Source organism: Anoplophora glabripennis, unplaced genomic scaffold (assembly GCF_000390285.2).
Source record: "Anoplophora glabripennis isolate ALB-LARVAE unplaced genomic scaffold, Agla_2.0 scaffold1149, whole genome shotgun sequence".
Lineage (NCBI taxonomy): Eukaryota > Metazoa > Arthropoda > Insecta > Coleoptera > Cerambycidae > Anoplophora > Anoplophora glabripennis.
Window position 1 is genome coordinate 57,903 of NW_019417223.1, and position 20,815 is coordinate 78,717.

The 20,815-nt window shown below is 31.8% G+C and overlaps 2 protein-coding genes across 2 annotated transcripts in view; one reads left to right on the plus strand and one right to left on the minus strand.

Annotated features, from left to right (window-relative positions):
• Nucleotides 1-256: 256 nt before the first annotated feature.
• Nucleotides 257-5,250, minus strand: LOC108916004 (GTP-binding protein Rit1-like). Its single transcript, XM_018722182.1, has 4 exons — nt 4,931-5,250; nt 4,820-4,876; nt 4,685-4,758; nt 257-2,315 (listed from the first exon to the last, which is right to left on the minus strand). Exons 1-4 carry the CDS (start codon nt 5,118-5,120, stop codon nt 1,872-1,874), a joined length of 765 nt encoding a protein of 254 aa, XP_018577698.1. The 5' UTR covers nt 5,121-5,250; the 3' UTR covers nt 257-1,871.
• A 1,018-nt stretch (nt 5,251-6,268) lies between these two features.
• Nucleotides 6,269-20,815, plus strand: part of LOC108916006 (spatacsin) — a 40,190-nt gene continuing 25,643 nt past the window's right edge. Inside the window, exons 1-6 of the mRNA XM_018722184.2 lie at nt 6,269-6,477; nt 6,548-6,742; nt 6,949-7,285; nt 7,339-9,206; nt 15,042-15,221; nt 15,577-16,720. Coding sequence (XP_018577700.1) covers nt 6,445-6,477; nt 6,548-6,742; nt 6,949-7,285; nt 7,339-9,206; nt 15,042-15,221; nt 15,577-16,720 — 3,757 coding nt within the window. The 5' untranslated portion in view covers nt 6,269-6,444. The remainder of the gene's footprint in view (nt 6,478-6,547; nt 6,743-6,948; nt 7,286-7,338; nt 9,207-15,041; nt 15,222-15,576; nt 16,721-20,815) is intronic.

A 20,815-nucleotide genomic window follows, 5' to 3' on the forward strand; every position in this document is an offset into this window, starting at 1 on the left:
ATTCATTAAAACCATGAATTAATTTTATTAATTAATAATAACAGCAAAAGCAATTGAATTTGCTGATATAAAATAGGTGTTATAAAAATTCTATCTATTTCTTTCCCTGCGAAATTCTTTCAATTTTTTGTCCGTTAATTTTTTATTACACTTCGACGCCGTACCGATCGCTTCTGCAAGGTCAAATTTTACAGTGGACCAGTTTCCAGAGCCATGCAGAAGTGTATTTTTAAATCATTTTCCAACTGCCCTTTTTGATTCTTTTTTTTTACAAAATTGTATTTGTAAGCATCCTCTGTACATCCGAATTTTTTTTGGATAAATTCTGAATCACCTTTTATGTTTTCATAAACAATTAGTGTTTTGTAAAGAATCGAGTTAGTTTTATAGATTGGAATTGTTTTTTATTGTACCTGGGTAAATCAGTGTGGCAACATTGAATTATTTCTCTAGTCAGTTGGAAACAATTAATCTAGATAATTTTCAATAGTTTGGGGACTAATACCGAACATTTTTTATATTTTTTTATAAAATGAACTTACTAGTAGATACTAGACTGGAATACAATAACACTCTAAAAGTAACGTAAGTAGCAAAATTACTATCGCAAGCAACATCATGTGATTGTACATGCGATACGCTGCTGATAGGTTTGCTAAATAACGTGTCTTACGATGTGTTGGCGGAGCCTTAAATAAAATAAGTAGATTTACGCCTACAATAAAACCGTTTTTTTTTTTTCAATAAATTGTTTTCAAACACCTATGAGAGTTTGGCAAATCATCCATTTAGACCTGTTACAGATGACCAGAAGAGTTTAGTTTTGGCCAAAAATGTTACTTACAATACTTTGGCAAAAACTCATCGATATACTTTATAGGTTATATCTCACTCATACCCAAATGAATGGAACATGCAACCCACTCAGTAGTTGTATCATATTGATATTTTTAAAGACATAGGCGTAAACAGGGATGTATTTGTAAATTATACATCTTGGGCGAATAGGAGCGGCAGCCCAGTACTTGTTAGTAAACATAAAAAAAAATCCAAGCTGATAAATTAAAACTTGCATTTTTTTTTTCTATGAAAACCCAGAGGGATGGCTCTTCCGTTTAGACCTGGATCTAGCGAGGGCTATAGCCGAGATCGGGGGCCCCAGCAAGATCTAACAAAATTTCTATCTTGGTGCTGATTGTTTTTTTTTTAAGAATTAGGTTTTGGAATTTTATATCGGTAAGTCGCTGATTGTGTTTTTTAATCAGATTTTAAAATTTACCACCCCAGGCAATCGCCCCTAGGAAAATACGTTCCTGGGTGTAAAAGTTATGTTTTAAAAAGAGGCTGATCCCCCATATCTAAGACACAATTATTAGCAGGGTCTGTAAATTCTAAATGTAGGTATTACTAGCTATGTTAAATGTTTACTATCATCAAGCGTTCTTGAAATACGAAATAAAAACACATTTTTCCAAAATATTTAAAAGCTATATATCAAAAACGGTGTATTCCAAGACCAAGACTTATATAAACTTTTTTTTTTGCTTATTTTTATCAGAGGAATATTTCCCTAAAGTCTGTGCACTTCCTTATGGACAGCCTGTATATGAAAACTTTTAAGCATTTTAGGAGTTTGATTTTTTTAAAATTTTCAAGAATGCGAAGATTTTGTGAAATTTTGTCATGTTACCAAAAAAAAAAATAATAGTATCCATCTTCTCAACTATCTCTGAAGTCTTCTAACTCAAGTCATCAAGTAAGGCATTTCAATTCCATTGCTTGGCAAAAAAATTACATCTACAGCAAAAAAATGCTTACACCAACCTCATTCCTCTAACAAATCATCGTTCAAGCTGCATCGGAAACATAACCTAAGAGCTAAAATTCTGATGTCTTTTTCGTTTGAATACAAGAGCAAATATACTCCGTAATCTCCACCACTTGCTATGTCTGTGCGGCTTATGTTCGCTACCTGACAGACATATCTTCTCCCGTTCTTTCTTCCGAATCTCTCTGACCAGAGTATGAAAGGCATCATCGACGTATGTCCGCAAACAGGCAGATGTTTCATAGAAGGGACAACCGAACTGCCTGGCTAGAGACTTGCCCTCCTCCGTTGTAACTTTACGCTGCAGGTGGAGATCAAATTTGTTGCCTACTAGTACAAGGGGCGTGTCTTCAGATGCGCGCACTTTTTGAATAAGCTTTTTATACTCCAGTGCCTCCTGGAAACTGTGGCGGTCTGTAACACTGTAGCATATGAGGAAACCCTCTCCACAACGCATGTACTGGTCCCTCATTGCAGTGAATTCTACCTGAAAATTTAACAAAAAATTTTAAATATTTTTAACACAAATTAATAATTATAATTTATGAGTATTGCTGCTGTAGCCTGGGGCAATAATTAAGATAGGCTAAGTGTACAAAAAATGTAGGAACTAATTACTTTACTAATGTCACTGGGGCTAACACAGCTAAAATATTTACTAGGTACTTTATACCAGAAACTGATGGCAACGTTTTAGTTTTCTTGATTGAAATTTTCAAAAATATACACACTTTTAACAAAAAGGTCTTCTGCCTAGACTTTGGACAAAATAAAAAAAAAATTGCTTGCTTCATGATTCAAATTTTTCGATAGATAGTTGTTTTACATTTTTCGTTTTATAAATTTTAAAGATCCGTTGTGTTAACAAGAAAAACTCAATATCCAACTACCTACTATGCAAAAATAATAATTTAAAATATATTAATTTTGGGTCTGTCGGTGGTCGACCGGTTCGAGGCGTCAATACTTGTAAGACCGTAGATCAGTTATATTCAGTAGAGAGGAATTAGGTACCCTCTCTGCAGATATGATAGGGGGGAAGAAAGTTGGCTTGGGTCACTGAGAGATTGATACCGGTCCTTGTTTGACCACCTCTCATAATCAATGAGGTTTTCCAGGTTTCCCTCATCCCTGCAATGAATGGTGGATATTACCAACATAACTTGTTTCTAGGTGCATATGCAGTCTACTAAATAATAATATGCACAATCTCTTCCACACAAGTCTCCGACTTATGGGCTAATCCTTGCGGTTATAATGAGAGGTAAAGATATTATTATTACTATTATTATATAATCGCACTTATGAAAGTTAGTCTGAAGAGATAGTTTTGAGTTAATAATGTAGTAAATCTTGATAACAATTGAAAAAAACAGTATATCTTCCACTTGACGCGTATCTTTTTGTGGCGAAAATGCACTAAAAAGGAATCTAAAGTTTATGTTTTTATTTCTCAAGAGAGGAAGTTTATTGAAAGTTATATTGTGGCCTCACTTTCAATTCAACATTGATATAAAAAAACACATTTTTCTTTTACATTGTTTTAAAGAAAATTATTCAGTGAGGATATTCCATAAAATGATACTGAAATTTTTTTATTTGAAATAGTAAAATATGCATAATATGATAGGCAGCCAGAGTCACAATCACTTCTGTTGCACTTATGATTAAATTATGTTTTGAGAGAAAGAAATAACACATTATAGGGATTATGACAGATGGATCACTAAGTATCTGATAATAGGTAACTATTTTCAAAGGGAACAGGGACAAATCATCTGACATCGAAGCCAGGTACTATACGTTTGTGTGTTAATCAATATTCTTGACGCAAAACAAAGCATGCATTTTTATAACTTTAATAAAGTAGGCAAATTTATTATTGTTTATTATACTGGTCATACACTGGACGCTGAACAAATCACTAAACTGTTTAAATTTTAGCGTTACATAAAACAGCTGATCCATTTATCCTATTATTGTGTCAAGTAGAAAAGACCAGAACATAAATAAAATCTGATCAACTTGACCCCTAATATTCGGATTAATATGATCACAGTTTCCAAAAAACCCCTTAATGTAATAGAGAAATTAATTTTCATTAAAAATTATATTTTACACTTCTATTTAATTGGACTAATTTAAATATTTCCACAACTCGTAAGGCTTCTTTTTGATTAGCAACTCAATTTAAATAGACAGCTTTTTAAAACATACATTTCTAACTGTAAGACAAATTGAAAAGACTAACTAATGCTATAAGTATTGTGTTTTTTTGTTCATAACTAAATCTCCATTATGTATTTTAGCTATAGCTATCCTATCCGTTACTACTGTTACTCGCCTTATTATTGGAGACAACTTTCCAAACCATTGTGCTCTATCAAAATAAAAGCAAATACGGTGTTCCATTTAAAATAAATGAAAATGGCTTTGCTTCTACACTTTGTGGCATTTATTCAGTTATTTTAATGAGTCCAAAAGCTAATATAAGAAAAACAAATGTCAAATGAACCGCCACAAGAGGTGAAAGGGAGAAGAGCATGCTCTTACGTTTCACATCAGTTACAATAGAAGAAGTGTGTGGTATATAGGTACTGGACAGTACAGTGATTGCAACATATAATTTGAATTTTATACAGGAGTATTTAAATTTTCATGCCAATGATTTTTAATGTTCGAAAACTTAAATAAAAAACCCAAATGTAGTTCTAAATTTTATGTAACAACTTTTTTATTGTTATAATGTAATGTGCAAGAATGTGGGTCAACTTTGTATACAGCCTTAGAAATTATTTGCTACATGTGCTTTCTACATTACAACAAATTATTTAAAAATATACATGCATAATGTACCTGTCCGGCAGTATCCAAAATATCTAATAATGCAGGTTCACCATCAATAACAGCCTGTTGTTGATAGGAATCCTCTGCAAAGTAAGTAAAGTAAATAGTAAACTGCAGAACTTACACATTTTCATTTATATTTACCGATGGTAGGGTCGTGATATTCTAAAAAACTATGACTAACGAACTGTAAAGTAACAGCTGAAAACAAAACTTTTATAAGTTGAAAGACCTAACATTTTCTGAACATCATACCCGATTTACCCACACCACCATCGCCTAACACAACTATTTTATAAACTCTAATACCACTCCTCGTTTTGTCTTGGGTGGTACTAGCCCCAGCAATAGGTCTGTCAACATCTATTTCTGACCCCTTTCCTGACCTACTGGACTCCTGTCTGGATAGTTTGCCCTTTTTCTTATGGCTGGCCTCCCCCGCCATTCCAAACAAGCACTTGAAACTTTTAATATTTGAAAATTACGGCTTATCAATTAACGAATTAAATTTAAAGCCAAATATTGACATTTGCCACTCCTGAGACTTCTTCACCGATGACATTTGTGAATTTGACATTTACATACTTACGACAGCGCCATCTATTGAACTAATTTTCCAAGCCAAATAAAGTAAAGTTTGCTCATTGGCCGTGCTCAACCAAGAAACCTTGGTGCTCAACTAATAGTTTGTTCTAATACACTATTTGTTTGCGCGATAATATTGCTTCTCCAGTCATTATTGGAAAAACAATACGAAACTTTTGAATTCCCACCTTTTCAAATGGCAGTTATAAGAAGTTTTCTTTTGCTCTCAGCTTTGAATCATGATCAGACAAATACGAACTAGATCCGTGAATCCAATTTCGAAGAGAACAGGATTTTGTTTACTATTGACATTTGATTTGATTTTAAATATATCGTTTAGGCATTGTTGTATTGTATTTAAACAATGGTTTAGGTATACTTGTACAATTAAGATAAAAATAGTAACTGCATTCTCAGAGAAAAAAGAAACCACTACAATTATAAGGAATATATTAAATATGTGATCATGATCAAAAGTTCGAATCACAGCAAAAGTTTGATTCATAGGGGAAAGGGGAATACCGATCCTGATTGATCCGGAAACAAGAAAACAACTACGAACATGATTTTGGGATCATAACGCGTTTAGATCCGAAAATGGCTCCCGAAAGAAAGCACCTATAGGTACACATTTTTAATGGAATTGAAAATTTATGTCTCCTACACTTTAAATTATTTTTATAAAGTCTTTGTAGATCACAAATTCGTCGTCTGCCTCATGGGTCATCTTCATTAGAAAATAATTCAAAGTATAATAATTGTCTAACATTGTTAATTTAATCTTACTTTCGAAAAATGTTACACATAAATTTTATTAAATTAATTTTAACTTCAGGTGGCAGTACGGAGCGACAGAAAAATAGGGTAAAAATCGAAGGGAGTACAAGTACAGCTAAATGATTGGTCGAATTAAGTGTAGCGCGCCACAGCCGAAGTTCTGTGAATTCCGCATAATATGCAAGTCGTTCAAGTGCGCCATACGCGATGCGCAAATGTCAGTGTCAGCATTGTCAGCTGACTAACCAAGGAAATAAAACAAAAAACAATACATTTATCATTTATGTTTACATCACATACATTATTGGTATGCGCTAAATAGATGTGATACTGATAAGACTGTTTCGTGAGATTATAAATGATTCATTGTTGTAGTAATTTATCAATAAATTATAATAGTTTAGGAAATGGCTTCCAAAACATCCGTTGAAGAAGATTTTGTAAGTATTTTTACAAACAAGTAGTATTACTAGTATTGTACCTCCATAAAATTTAATCGTTTTTTTACAGGTCTTTAAACCTCCGCCACCGCCAAATTTAACTAAAGAGCACATCGTAATATGGACAGGCTGGCATTGCAAAGGAGACAAAGAAGTTTCTAGGGAAGCAGCTGCGAAAGGAATTGATATAAAACTAGTTGTATTATTTTTATCTCTTAGGAAAAAGCTATCACTGGAAGAAGCAGAGTCCTTTTTTAGGAAAGAAGTAAGTACTGTAGATGGCAGAATGCTTTTGGCATGGGTCCTATACATTTCTGTTATTTACAGTTTTAATGGTACATACTGCAGTGAACAATTAGTATCAAATTTAATATCAGTGTATAATTATTTTTCCATTTCACTTCTGTAGCAAATGAAAACAAACGATTACCATATATTGCCCTTCTAAAAGTACACTTTGGTATGTTTTAGGTTTTTCTGTGGGTAAGCGAACTTTTAGACAGAAAACAGATATTCAGGGTATCACATGTATTGAAAAACATCAGACTAGATCCTGACAAAGAATTATTAAATGTGTTTTTCACTACTACAAAAAAAGATCTGAGAGAGTATATAGGAAATCATCTAAAGAAACTCAATGAGCTTACTGAAGACATACAGCAATTGTGGTATTTTTTAAATCTAATTTTAGATAATAATGTCTTGATTTCAAAATATAAATTGTTGGAAGATAGCATCGATTGTTTGAATAAGCAAAGTATCGAATGGAAGCAAGAAATAGCTGCAAAGTTATTCTTAAGAACACAGAGTAAGTCAAGCTCCTTGTCGAATATTCATGATTCTTTTGATATTATATTACAGATACAACATTATTACCTTATCTAAAGGGTGATACTTTGTGGAAACAGTTGTTGATATACAACGATATAAAACTATTAAAAATCTGGATTAATGTACAATATAATGAAGAAACTTCCAGTTACAACACATATGAGAGTTTTCTAAAAATTTTCAACTCTTTTCCTATTACTAATGACATGATAAATCAAGTGACTGTAGCTGAGGTATCAACCAATACTTCCCAAGTAGTGGTGAATGAGCTTAGCAAATTTGGGATTTTTAGCTACAGCGACATTAATAACGTTTTAAATGTCTTGCGTAGAATTGATGTATCTGACAATATAGAAAACATTTATCATATTTTGAATAGGAAACACTCCAATATATCAGTGGATAAGTTTCTGCAATTACTGATCGAATATTGTTTAGAGCATAAGTTACATCATGTGTTAAATATTTGCGTTCAAAATGTTGATTTAAGTGATTTAAGGGCAGCTGTAAATTCCTCACATCTGAATTTGATATGGAATTTTAAGCAGTTGATAAACAACATCAGTGAGCCAAAGCTATGTGATAATATTTTTAAAGTGTCTAGTTTTTTATGTGATGATCTTATTTACTTTTTTAAAGAAAACCCGATGATTCTATTAGCTTTAATGTTTTTTACCAAACACATAGACTTTTCAAATGTTTTAACCGAAAAATCTTTAGTTATTTTAGACAATGAATTATTTACAGCTCTGTCAAAATTACTGGAGGATTTTAAGGTCCTCTGGGCTCTCTACAATAAAATTACTTTACCGAAACAGTGTAAATTGACATATTATGACTTGCTAGAGAAACACTTATGTATCGATGTAAAGAAAATATATTCTTTCCAGTTTGGACAAGATTCTGTACCACATTTTAACAAAAAAGAATTGGTTCAGCCTTATGGATATTCTAAACAGATACGTTATTTACTTCACATTAAAGAATTACGACCCAGTATAGCTTGTAAATTGTTTCTGTTAGAGCAGTTTAGTTTTTGTGGTAATGTTAATGAAGAAAATTTAAAATTAGCACAGAAAAAGATTTACAAAGTAGCTGTGAGGAACTTTTATTGCCTTGATATCACTGCTAGTTGTATTGCTTTTCTGGAAATGATCGGAGTGAATGCAGAATCTTTAAAAGTTATCATTAAATCTGCAAATATATTAAGTGCCTTTGGTTATCTCAACGAATTTCTAGTTGACTTGTTTATAAATATAGAAGACGATCCATATGCCATTTTAAATCTATTGGAGAAAAAAATTATCAATACTATAGACTTCGAAGATATATCAAACCCTCGATCATTCATAGAGGCACTTACATTCTATGACACAGTGATTAGGTTTGCCATTCATTATAATTTAAAACTTCCAGAACTTTTTCTCAAACAATGTGCTAACCATAATATGTGGTTGCCGTTTTTAATCTTGGCTCAGATTAGGAATTATCCTATCGAACAGATCAAAGCCATTCTGCAATCGTTAAAAAATCCAAATTTGCTGGAGCACATCAACCACAGTGTTGTCCACGATATTCAAGTGGACGAACGCAACATATTAATGCGTGAACGTGACTCAAGGACATCATTTTTTTCACGAATTGGGGTTCATAAGAGTGTCGACAGTTTGGCCCAAAGTGAGTCGATACATTCCAGTGTTACTTCACAGACAAGTGGTGAAAGTAATTCTAGCTCAGTGGGTTCCGATTCTCTAGAGATTGACATCTTGAACACAAAAACAACTCTCGCTCAAACACTAATCAGATGTCATAATAGTACAGATCCACCTAGGGCATTATTGCAGGCTTGCCAGCTTTATAGAAATCCACTGCTAGCAATATTAGCAACAAGTTATGAGGTATGTTAATTGTTGATGTTCGTAATTTTTTTTTTGATTTATACAGGGCGTAACTTTGAAAAGTATGATTATCATAAATTTGTTTTCGTTTATCCACTGTTGTCAAAAAGTTTGTTTTCTTTTGTTTGTTTATTGTCAAGTCTCGTCTTTGTTGATTCGTATACATACTTTTTTTATAATATCACACAGAAATTTGAGAATGTAAACACAGTACAGAAAAACTAGTACTTCATACAGAAAATCATGAAATTACCTATGGTATTACAAGCACCTCATAAATTGATAAATTGAAAATTAAAATAAATGTAATAAAATGATACATATTTAGCATTTCTTGCTTAAAGCTGTTTTACATTGACAATTTATTGATCAATTAATTCATGAAGTCGCTTCATCAAGAAACTGGACAAATGTAATGCACCAAATCTGCTGTCAAATAACTTCATGAATTTACTCGTCAAGTTCTTGACGAATTAGAGCATGTTCTAATTTTTGTAAATTTCTTCTTGAAGTTCGGAAGTACCAACCCAAAAGATTTCCAGCCTCAGATCAGTAATGAGGTTATGTTATTAGAATATGTAAATAATTGTGTGGCGTCGTGCTAGTTTTGCATTGTTTTTACTGATTTGTTACTTACAAAAACTAATATTTATATAATATGTGTCAGAACGGTACCGCTGTTGTATCACTATAATTATGAGTGGAAAGGTGACATTTTTGAAATTGATTTGCTTTGATTCATTGGTAGAACTGATCCATACGTCAAAAAACTTGGCAAAGTCTGTAGCTGTGTAAAATCATACTGTTTACCAATAAATTCGTGAATTAATTCAAGAAGAACTTTGTCAATTTATTCATGAATAAGTTGTCAATGTAAAATAGCTATTAGAGTAGATCAATGTCAAGTAGGTATTGGCAATTATTTTTACAAACTAAATAGTGCTTTAAAAAAAACTAGTGACAAATACTTTTTATTAAACATTTGAAGTCTTCAAAAAAAGTATATCAAATCTGTCAGATTAGTATTTTTTAATCTATAAAACAACAAAAATAATTATTTCAATACATAAATTAGTTTTACCAACAATTAGTAATATGTGCCTATTCTCATATACCAATATGAGTTAATATTTAATAAATCATAATTTTTGTGACGTTCGGTGTTCTGTCTTAATTAACTTTAAAATATATGGTGACAATATGTCTTTGCAAAATTATTTTCACTTGCAATGTTACTTTCTGTTACTCTGTTAAACCCGTATCAGACAATACAATCCGTGAAATTTTCCTTATCAGACTATACATTTCTGTGGCGGCAACTGAATTACATGAATTAGCTTCTAGTTACTTTTATGGAGATTTGTATATTACCAACCTAGCTGTTGTTGGCTGTTGGTTATGGCTATGATTAGTAACACCGTTGAAGCCACTATTAAAACTATACAACAATTTACTTTTAAATTTTCATTCATTGCAATGTTTTGCTTGAATCAAAAATAATTATTTACAAGATACTTACAAGTAATTTTACATGTTAAACAAAGCACAGTTGGTAACACTACTCCAAACTAAACAAATTGAAGTAATTCTGTCCCATTGTGTGATAATAATAGTCTAAGCATTCTGTCACGGATTAATGTTAAATTTGCAGAAATTATTGCCTGGACAAAAAGTATGTTTTTTTCAAATAACTATTTCAATTTTTATTATTTTTTTGTACTTAATCTGGGGTAGCTAAACACGAATATTATAGCATTTTCGCCTTAGAAGCAAAATAGACAGGTAAATGTTTAGTTTTCTTTCTTTAAAAGTCATTTTCATAAAATCAAAATTGAAATAGTAATTTGAAAAAAACATACCCAAAAAAGTGCAACTTATTCAGTCATTTCTTGATCCTTAAAATTAATAAAATCGTCAACATTTTTTAACAGCATGATAATATAACTCTTTACGAAGAAAATAAACCGAAAATCGTTACTGTAGGGCTATCCGCTGAGAAGATCTAGCCAATTTTCGAGAACGCCTTTTTTTTTAAAAATCGATATATCGAAAAATAATTAATATTTTTAAATTTTTCAAAAATGTACTCTTTTGGCTTGCCGCGGGCTATGCTTGCAGTAAATAGCAAATATGGGCACGTAAATGTAAACAAGTTATAGAAGAAGAGAAAAGAGAAGATTTTTAACGGTTTTTTCGATATATCTCGAAAAGTAACAAAGCAATCCATACTTTCAAAAAATCAGTCGATAGATCTGTTTAAAACCTACAACTTTCTCATTTAAAATTTTTCAATCTGTGCTATATTTTTTTAATTATTTTAGAAAAACCGTTTTTTTTCAACTTTGCGATTTTTTTTAACCATGTTCGCCATATTGGATCGAGTTTAAAGAACAAGAAACTCAATTTAAAATTTAATTTTCTATACGGTCATATTTTTTTTGTCCAGGTAATAATTTCTGTAAGCATTTCTCTATAATGCTTGGACTATAAGCATACAATTTTATCCCCGTAACAAAATCTTTGCTATTTTGTCGCCGAAACTAAATTGCATTGTCTTATACAAGCTTTAGTTTCATACAGTTTGTTTAAAATGATAACTCTGGTAAACATGTCCATACACAAGAGTTTAAATGAAGTTTAAAAAATAAATTATTTTTTGCATCCATTCTTGGTGGATATTGGTAGATTTATCTGTACCGCACATGCAGCTTGTGTCTGTTTTTATGTCTCTTTGTGCCTTGTGAATTTACAGGGTTCGTAGCGGCTGGGAATACCGGGAAAAGTCAGGGAATTTGTTATTCTTCATAAAAAAACAGGGAATAGTTAAGGAATTTTAAAAATATTCGTGAAAGTCAGAGAATTTGATGTTTGCAACTGGAAATTTTGTGGAAGGCGGCCCTGGGTTCTTGAAAGAGAAAACTATTTGTAGTTTTGAAACCTTTATAAGAGGTTGTTAAGGTATAAAAAATATTATGGAGTCCAGTTGATAAAAAATTTAATGCATAAACACCAATTCGTATGTAAAAATGAACTACAAGTGACCTGTATTTTTTTTTTTATGTCAGGGAAAACCTGGAAAAGTCAGGGAATTCTCGATTACTTTTGAACTATGAACCCTGATTTATGCAGAACAGAAGATTACCCGTATATTGAAAATGCACCATGCAAAGAGTATTTTTCACTCTGCTTAAATGGAAAATCTAGCTAGCTATATTGTAGTTGTTTTAACTACCTTGCCCGCAAACTTTTTGTTTGCAGAATATTTGGAACATTTTATGGTCGTTTTGACCATTTTAGTAAAGCATAATAATTGTTTTGGCTTATTTTGTCTGCATTCCATGAAATGTAGAGAGCGGAAAATCTAGTTAGTCATATTTTAGTTGATCTAACTACCTTGTCTGCAAACTCTTTGTTTGCAGATTGTTTGGAGAAGTGTACGGTCGTTTTGACCATCTTAATAAGGCATAATTGTTTTGGCTTATTTTGTCCGCATTCCATGAAACATGTAGAGAACGAAAAGTCTAGCTAGCCATATTTTAGTTGTGTTCTAAGTACCTTACCTGCAAACTCTGTAGATTGTTTGGAACATTGTACAGTCATTTTGACCATCTTAATAAGGAGTAATTGTTGCTTATTTTGTATCCATTCGATGGTACATGTAGAGAGTGGTTTTAAGTCCACGTAAATGGGAAATCTAGCCAGCCATTTTGTAATTATTTTTACTACTTTGCCTGTGAATTCTTTGTTTGCAATCATTTGGGGCAGTATATGGTCACTTTGACTGACTTAATAAAGCATATTTTTTGGTCATATTCCACGGAACATGTAGAGAGTGGTTTTAACTTTTCTTTCGTGTAAAGTTTAACCAACATTTAGCTCATTTTGGAAGTTTGTGCATAATTGTACCTACTGGCATCCCCCCGCCCCTCCTCTTGCATACCATGCTATACGTGCAAAGTGGGTTTTTCATTTTACCTGCGTTTTTAACGGCTTTGCTTATATTGCCAAATTTAAATATTTGATAAAATTACGTTTTTCAGAGACAGTGATCAATGGGAAAATATAATTGTACTTATCAACAATTTTGATGCAATTCTTTGAAATAGATTGGAGTTACTTTAACCCCCTTTTTTAAACACCCTCTGCTCTTAAAAATACTTATATAAGTATTCACCAGTGTCTCAAAAAACAAGACTAAAATTCACCTACTCCTAAATATTCCACGATTTGGAATCTTAATCTGGTTATATTTCTTCTTTTGTTAAAAAAAATATATGTGGACAATAAAAATTTCAGGAAGCATCTAAACTTATTCCTTACATTTTTTATTCTCATGTGAGCAGATGGAGTTCAAACAGTTTGGAATTAATATTCCATAATATATAATATTCCATAATATTTGGAATTAATATTCCAAACTGTTTTTACTAATGTAAAAACAGTATAAAAGTGGTGACTAGTGGTCAGTAAAGATCATAAATCTCGAGCTCTAATAAATATAGTCATTTTCTGATGTTACTTTATTTTAAGGTTAGTCAAAAATATGTATTGTTATAACACTTCAAAATGAAAAAACAAACAACCTATACGTCTTCAAACCTGGTTTAAATTTAGATCAAATGCGAAAACAAAAAGACTAAGAACTAAGAAGACTAAACTAATACAAGTAATCTTTCTGATTGTCTAAGTTTCATAAATTGCCTATAGATATTTCTTTTTATTTCACTTAAGTATATATTTTTTAATGATCAAATAACACATATTTTGGAAACTTTTTCATTGCACTTAATCATGTTGATTATTTACTCTAAACATCTACCAATACCTATCACAGAAGCACGAACTTGCAGAATATAATTGTAAGATTCAATCAACTTAGCTCTAAGGCAGGTCAATCTTATTTATTTGAGCATAGTAGTTCTATGGTAGAGCTCTCCCATCACCTTTTTTTACATGCAGCGTGATGGGTTCTGTCACAAAATGAACTGGGTGGCTATTAAAAAAGGAGTAATGGTTACTTCCTAAATATAGTATTTCTTTAAATGGTTGTGCGTGTGAAGTTCTATCTACCATAGAAAACCTACTATGCTCAAATAATTAAGATTGACCTTCCTTATAAGTAAGTCGATCGATTCTTACAATTATAACTCAACTATTCATACGATTAAAAAAATATGTACCTATATATAATTTCAGATTAGTATTTTGAGGAACATGTGCTATTACCATTAAAAAACTAACCCCTTCCTAAAGTTACACCTGTACATAAAATGTTACAGGAAATTAAGTCAAGTTCTTCACCACAGATTTTTTGGATGAAAATAACAGGATTTTTTAGTTTTCATTTATTTGCCTCTTTAAAGTACAGGGAATCAAAATTAAAATTAAATACTGTTTGATGTGTCATAAAGTTTTAACCAGGTGCAATTCCAATATAATTTGTTATTGTCTGTAGTTATTTATTTATGATGGCAACTTTTTTATTTCTGCTACATTGAAAACACAAACAAATTTTAAATAACCCTTTTTTGGTGCAACGAATTATTTATTTAAATTTTTTTTTATAGTTCCACAGAAATACTCTAGTAAATAAAAAATAAATAATCCTAAGCCTTAATTTACAAAAAAATTATATATTTCAATTAACAAGAAAAATTGTACATGAAATTGGTTAAAATGTTTGAAGTATTTTTATTTGTGTCATTTTATTTATTTATTTTTTCTTCAATTGGCTATTCCTGTCATGAAAACAAAAATAAATTTTAAATAAAAAATAACCCTTGCGAGAAGCATTGGCATTATTTTTTGTAAACAGCATATTTTAATATATTTTAGCCTGATTCAATGGTTACCAACTGGCTGACATGGTTAGCAGTCTCCACGGAATTATACCATCCATTTACCAACTTTGAATCCATGTCTAGTTCTTCATCCTTGGTTGCAGAACTGCTAGATAATAGTATGAAACATCATTATTCTGCAATCCTGCTTCAAAGTCTCTCAGTTTTTCTTCCAGTAAGTTGCACCTAAAATTTGAATTAGTGACACAAAAAAGAATGCTATAAATAAATATTAAGAAACTTCATTTTATAGTTTTGAACACAATTCAGGTTTTTTTTTGTTTAAGTATGACTGAAGACGTTCGTTATACAGGGATAAAACTTGAACTAATAATTTATTTTTATTTTGACCACGTGAATCCAAACGTAATGTTTAACCAATTATTCCTAAAACATCCTATGAAAGTATTAATTTCTTTTGTATTGTTTATTTATTGTTTAAAAGCATTTAATGTCGCTTTAGTCTAATTTATTATTAGTTAACTTTTTGTATCAGGATGATATATCAGAACTTATTTTTACAATTTCAGCACAACCCATTACGCCATTTTACAGACTTCTTAAATACTTGTATAAACTTAGACTTCAACACTGCTCTTTTAAAGTCAAAACTAGAAATTTTTAAAGAATCTCTAAAGAAATGTAGGCGATATAGCATGATTTCCAAAAGTGACCATGAAATGACTTATTTAAACAATAGGAGTTGGATTGAGAGCACTTCATTGCTTTTGCTGTCATCGGCAATAGAATTCAATGTTACATCTTTGTATGAACAAATACAATTTGTTCAGTGCCTATGTGCAGTTGGATTAGAGCAATATATTAATTGCCCAAACATTGAAAGTTTGTTAGACATCTTAACATACCTTTGCCATTCAAAATGTGGCATAAGAATTGATGTTAGGTTGTATTTAGATCCTCAGGGTACACAAACAGCTTTAGTCAATTGTATAAATCAACTTTTAAATCAAGAACTTTTTGACACTGCAACAAAAATTGCACAAATTGGGGGTGTTTCGTTAGACATGATTCTGATTAGACAGTGGCAATATAAATATAAAAATAACGATCATGTGGATAAAAATTTCTGGGAAAATTGTAGCAAACAGTTTAGTGCCAGTAATATTTGTGCAGACAGAGTGGTTGAATTTTATTTAGAATATGCAGATAATGTTGAGAACTGCTTTGAAAGATATCAACTGCTTAAATTGGCTTATGAGTGGGCAAGAAGCTTTGATCTGCCTACTAAGTATGATATAGAGAAATGGAAATGGATGGCCTATCTTTACCTAGACAAGTCCAAGAGGTTAGATGATACAATATTTGAGGCACAATCTCCCCACTTAACATACAAAGAGATGTTGGAGATGATTACCTCAGTTCCAGGATGTGATGAGGAAATTTCATCAGATTTGTTGAATCTTCTAGAAGAAATGATGAAGCAGGCGTTGACTAGGGGTAATTTTTGGCAGGCGTTTAAACTGGAGAAGATGTTCAAGTGTAAATGTCAAGATTTGAGTATGTTGAAGCTGAGCCATAGTTTGGCAGAAGGTATTGTACTACCATACCAGCTGAATGCGGAGCAGAGACTACTGTTTTCTGCCAATGGGCATTACAGAAGGCTTAGTCACAGGAGAACGTTCTTATCCAATAGGCTGTCCAGTATGAGTTCAGGTAATAATAATTACAGCTATTCCTAATATTATTTAAAATATATGCATGGTGTATTTTTTGTAATGACTAGAGAGTGGACAATGTGTGTCTTTAACCTGAAGAATAGGTCAAATTTTGGTAGAGATGTGTACGCGTTAAAAAATGTATGGTATATAAACTATGCAAAATATAATTATTATGTATAGCAAATATATCGTATTATCCTCGCAAAGATTTGTACCCTTTATTTAAAATCCATAAATCATGTGAACAGGTTAAATAACGAGAAAATAATTAAGTTAATTTAGTTCTAAAGAAATGAAATGACACTCGCGCCCATCTCTAGTCCATCCGTCGACATCGGTTGCGTTTATCGAATTCCTATTGGCCAGAATTCAAACTGCAGCCCTGTTATGAATGGAGCGTGAGTTGGACTATTCTATCATGTGCGTCGCCTGAGGGTATTCGTTACATTGACTCCTAATTTCCAATTAAAAGAACGACACTATTTTTAACCGAACTTTATTTAATAAATATGTAGTATACAATTTCTGATTTTCTAAATATTTTATAACGCCTAAAAATGTATGTACCGTGGAATTTTCGTGAATTATCACGTAAATTTCCGATGCATACTCGACACGACATTGCGTCATGGATAATGTATCTAGGTTTATGAATGACATATCTATGTTCAAGGTTAAAGACACAAATTGTCCGCTCTCTGGTAATGACATACCCTTTGTTACTTTTATACCGTGAGCGGAAAAAGTATGGGATATATTTATTTAATAATCAGATGTTCATTATTTCAAGAATCGCTCGGACCTCTTCAATTATATTTTTAGTTGCGCATTTTCTGAAGCAATTTTCATTTATACAGGGTGGCCCAAAAAAAGTTATGAAATCAAGGCCAACTTTTTTAAATGGAAATCCCACTTTTTGTATTTTTATTCAATTCTCCATGGAATTCTGATCATTTTTTATGTAACATAACCTATACCTATCTTTAACCGTTTTCGAGATAATGGCGTCTGAATATAGAATATGGGAAATTTTAAAAAATTATCCTGAGATTTATCCTGCTGGTTTTAAAATAAAACCAGGTTTACTTTTCCATCTTAGATTTGTGTGGTTCACAGTTACCTCAAATCAAAAAAATCCATAAGAAATAAGTGGTTCGGTGATTTATTTTGATCATTAGTACGCAATGACTTGAATGTAAAAAATATAAGTGAGGTATTTAGGTATAATTTAATTAAGAACGCATAATTTTATTGTATAAAATATGATTTTGCTAAACGTCACTATTTAAATTACGTGCCAGGTTATTTTGCAAATTTTTAGCACCGCTTCATGTTTTTTTGCAAAGAACAAAAAACTTCAAAAACTCTCCAGAAAAACACACATTGTAACAGTCATCAAGCAACTAAATATTAAATAGGTAACATCAAAGTCAGTTAAAACTGATGTACCTTGTTCATTACTACTATTTTTTATTATTTAGGACAGTGCAATTACTTAACTAGATGACACATCTAACAGAAATGTAGCGGATAGAAATTCTAATTTATTTGAAACACGGTGATAAAGCCAGAACACAACAAGAAGTGTGTGATATATTCAATAACAAGTATCCAGATCATCCAATCAATCAGGCCACTGTAAGCAAAATTACCAAGAAATTTCGAAATTCTGGTCACATAACAGATATCCCCAAAACAGGTCGTATGAAAATAGACGAGGACATTAAGTTAAATATTTTATAGCAGTTGCGAGAAAATCTTCATAGCTCAAGCAGAGACATTACTGGGGGAAATGCAATTTCCCAAAGATCAGTTTTGTGTATTTTGAAGAAAGAGAAATATCACCCGTACAAAATTCGTATAGTACAAGAACGAAAATGATCCTGATTGCCGCATCCAATTTTGTGAAACCATTTCAACATTATCCCCACAGTTTCATCGGCAAATCCTTTTCTCAGACAAGGCAACTTTCTGTTTTGAATGATATTGGTAACCGCCAAAACTGCAGGTATTGGAGTCAAAACAATTCTCATTGGATGTCTGAGGCACATACTCAGTACCCACAGAAATTAAATGTCTGGGCAGGCATAATTAATCAGGTTCTTGGCCCTTTTTTCTTCGAAGAAAACCTCACGAGAGAAAGATATTTGGCCTTCCTTCAGTTTGATCTAATTCCCGCCCTCATTCAAATTTTTCCAAAGGCAAACAAACCTGACATGCCAAGCAATACCTTGTATTTTCAACAGGATGGTGCGCCACCTCATTTTGCTCGGTAAGTCCGAGGTTATTTAGACGAATGTTTTCCTGGGTGTTGGATTGGAAGACGGGGACCAATAGAGTGGCCTCTGAGATCACCCGATCTCACTGCTTTGGATTACTTCTTATGGGGTTATTTAAAATCCAAAGTTTATATAAATCCACCGCAAAACATCGAGGATATAAAAGAAACCAATGGATAGCAATTTGAACATTTAATTTAACTCTGTTTGTTTGAATTAGTTTATAATCCTGAATTTTTTGCAATTTTTTTTTACAGTACCTTGAATGATTGTATGATTTGGATATTTGTTATTGAATATTTCACATTATTCTTGATGTGTTCTTCCTTTATCAGTTTGTACCAAACAAATTAAAATTCAGAATTAAATATTTGAAAAACATAAAGTGTATTTAGCAGAAAGTACACCAGTTCCCACTGACTTTGACGTTACAGTCCTTGCGTATCGAGAGTAATTTTTGAAAATTTTCCATATTCTATATTCAGACGCCATTATCTCGAAAACGGTTAAAGATAGGTATGCTTATGTTACATAAAAAATTATCAGAATTCCATGGAGAATTAAATAAAAATACAAAAAAGTGGGGCTTCCATTTAAAAAAGTTGGCCTTGATTTCATAACTTTTTTTTGGGCCACCCTGTATAAATTAAAATTGCTTCAGAAAATGCGCAACTAAAAATATAATTCGACGGGTCCGAGCGATTTTTCAAATAATGAACATCTGATTTTTAAATAAATATATTCCATACTTTTGCAGCTCACGGTATAAGTTGTCCAATTGAAGTTCAATTTGACATCTAGGAAATAAAAGCACATGGTCAATTTGGTTAGAGCAATTGTATTATCATTAGATTTCAACTTTTTTCAGACAATAGTATTCAGCTTATAAGTACCAAATTCCAAAAACTAGTTCTATTGGATTTCAAGTTCGATTTGTAGTTCATTAAAAAGATTTTCTGCATCAGGGGTAATAAGGTAATAGTCCACAGTACAGCCCCTCCCTGGAAAGTTGATTACCACATATTTTATAACTCCTGGGGAGCATCCTTTTGACGAGTCTACCACATTTTTCCTCTGCGACTTTTCTCGATTCCTCCACTTTTCCACTCGGAAAAGTCTAAAAACATGACAATTTCCGGGGGTCTTGAAAAGTCAAGATAACATCTTTTATTTTTAGCTTAAGTAACTGACAATTTTGTTGCAAATGCAAATTTAAATTTGTCCGACAGAAATTCTTCCGACATTGACGTGTCTACCGGCCAAAACATGCCAAAATGACAGGTTATTGAAAATCAATTACCACATAGGTAATTTTTAGTAAAATTAATTGTAAATAATTAATTCAGTCAAAAAGTAGCCGCGTTTTTTAGTCCGACAGCTGGAAATCGGAATTTTCACGGGGTATGATAAATCGATTACCACATGTCGGACAAAAATAACACACGATAGAAAAGTGTTTTTTATAAGCAAAAATTGTAATGTCCGACAAAAATGTATCCGCAAATCGTCAGTCCGACAAAAATGATGGAAAAAATTTCGTAAAAAATGTGCACATGTATTTATAATTTCTAATAAGGTATTTTCATGTATTAAGCAAAATTCCATATAAATATACAATACATGGTGTTTCAGAAAGACCTCCCGTAAATACAGGGGGTGAGGACGACAAAAAATAAGAATTTTTTGTCATATGAACTATATGTCTATCTCCTCTTCTCAAAGCTCAAGCTTACTTTGAGAAAAGTCACTTATTTTATAGTGTAATATTGTAAGAGTTTAATTAAAAGCCTTTTTTCTCGAAAATCGTCCAC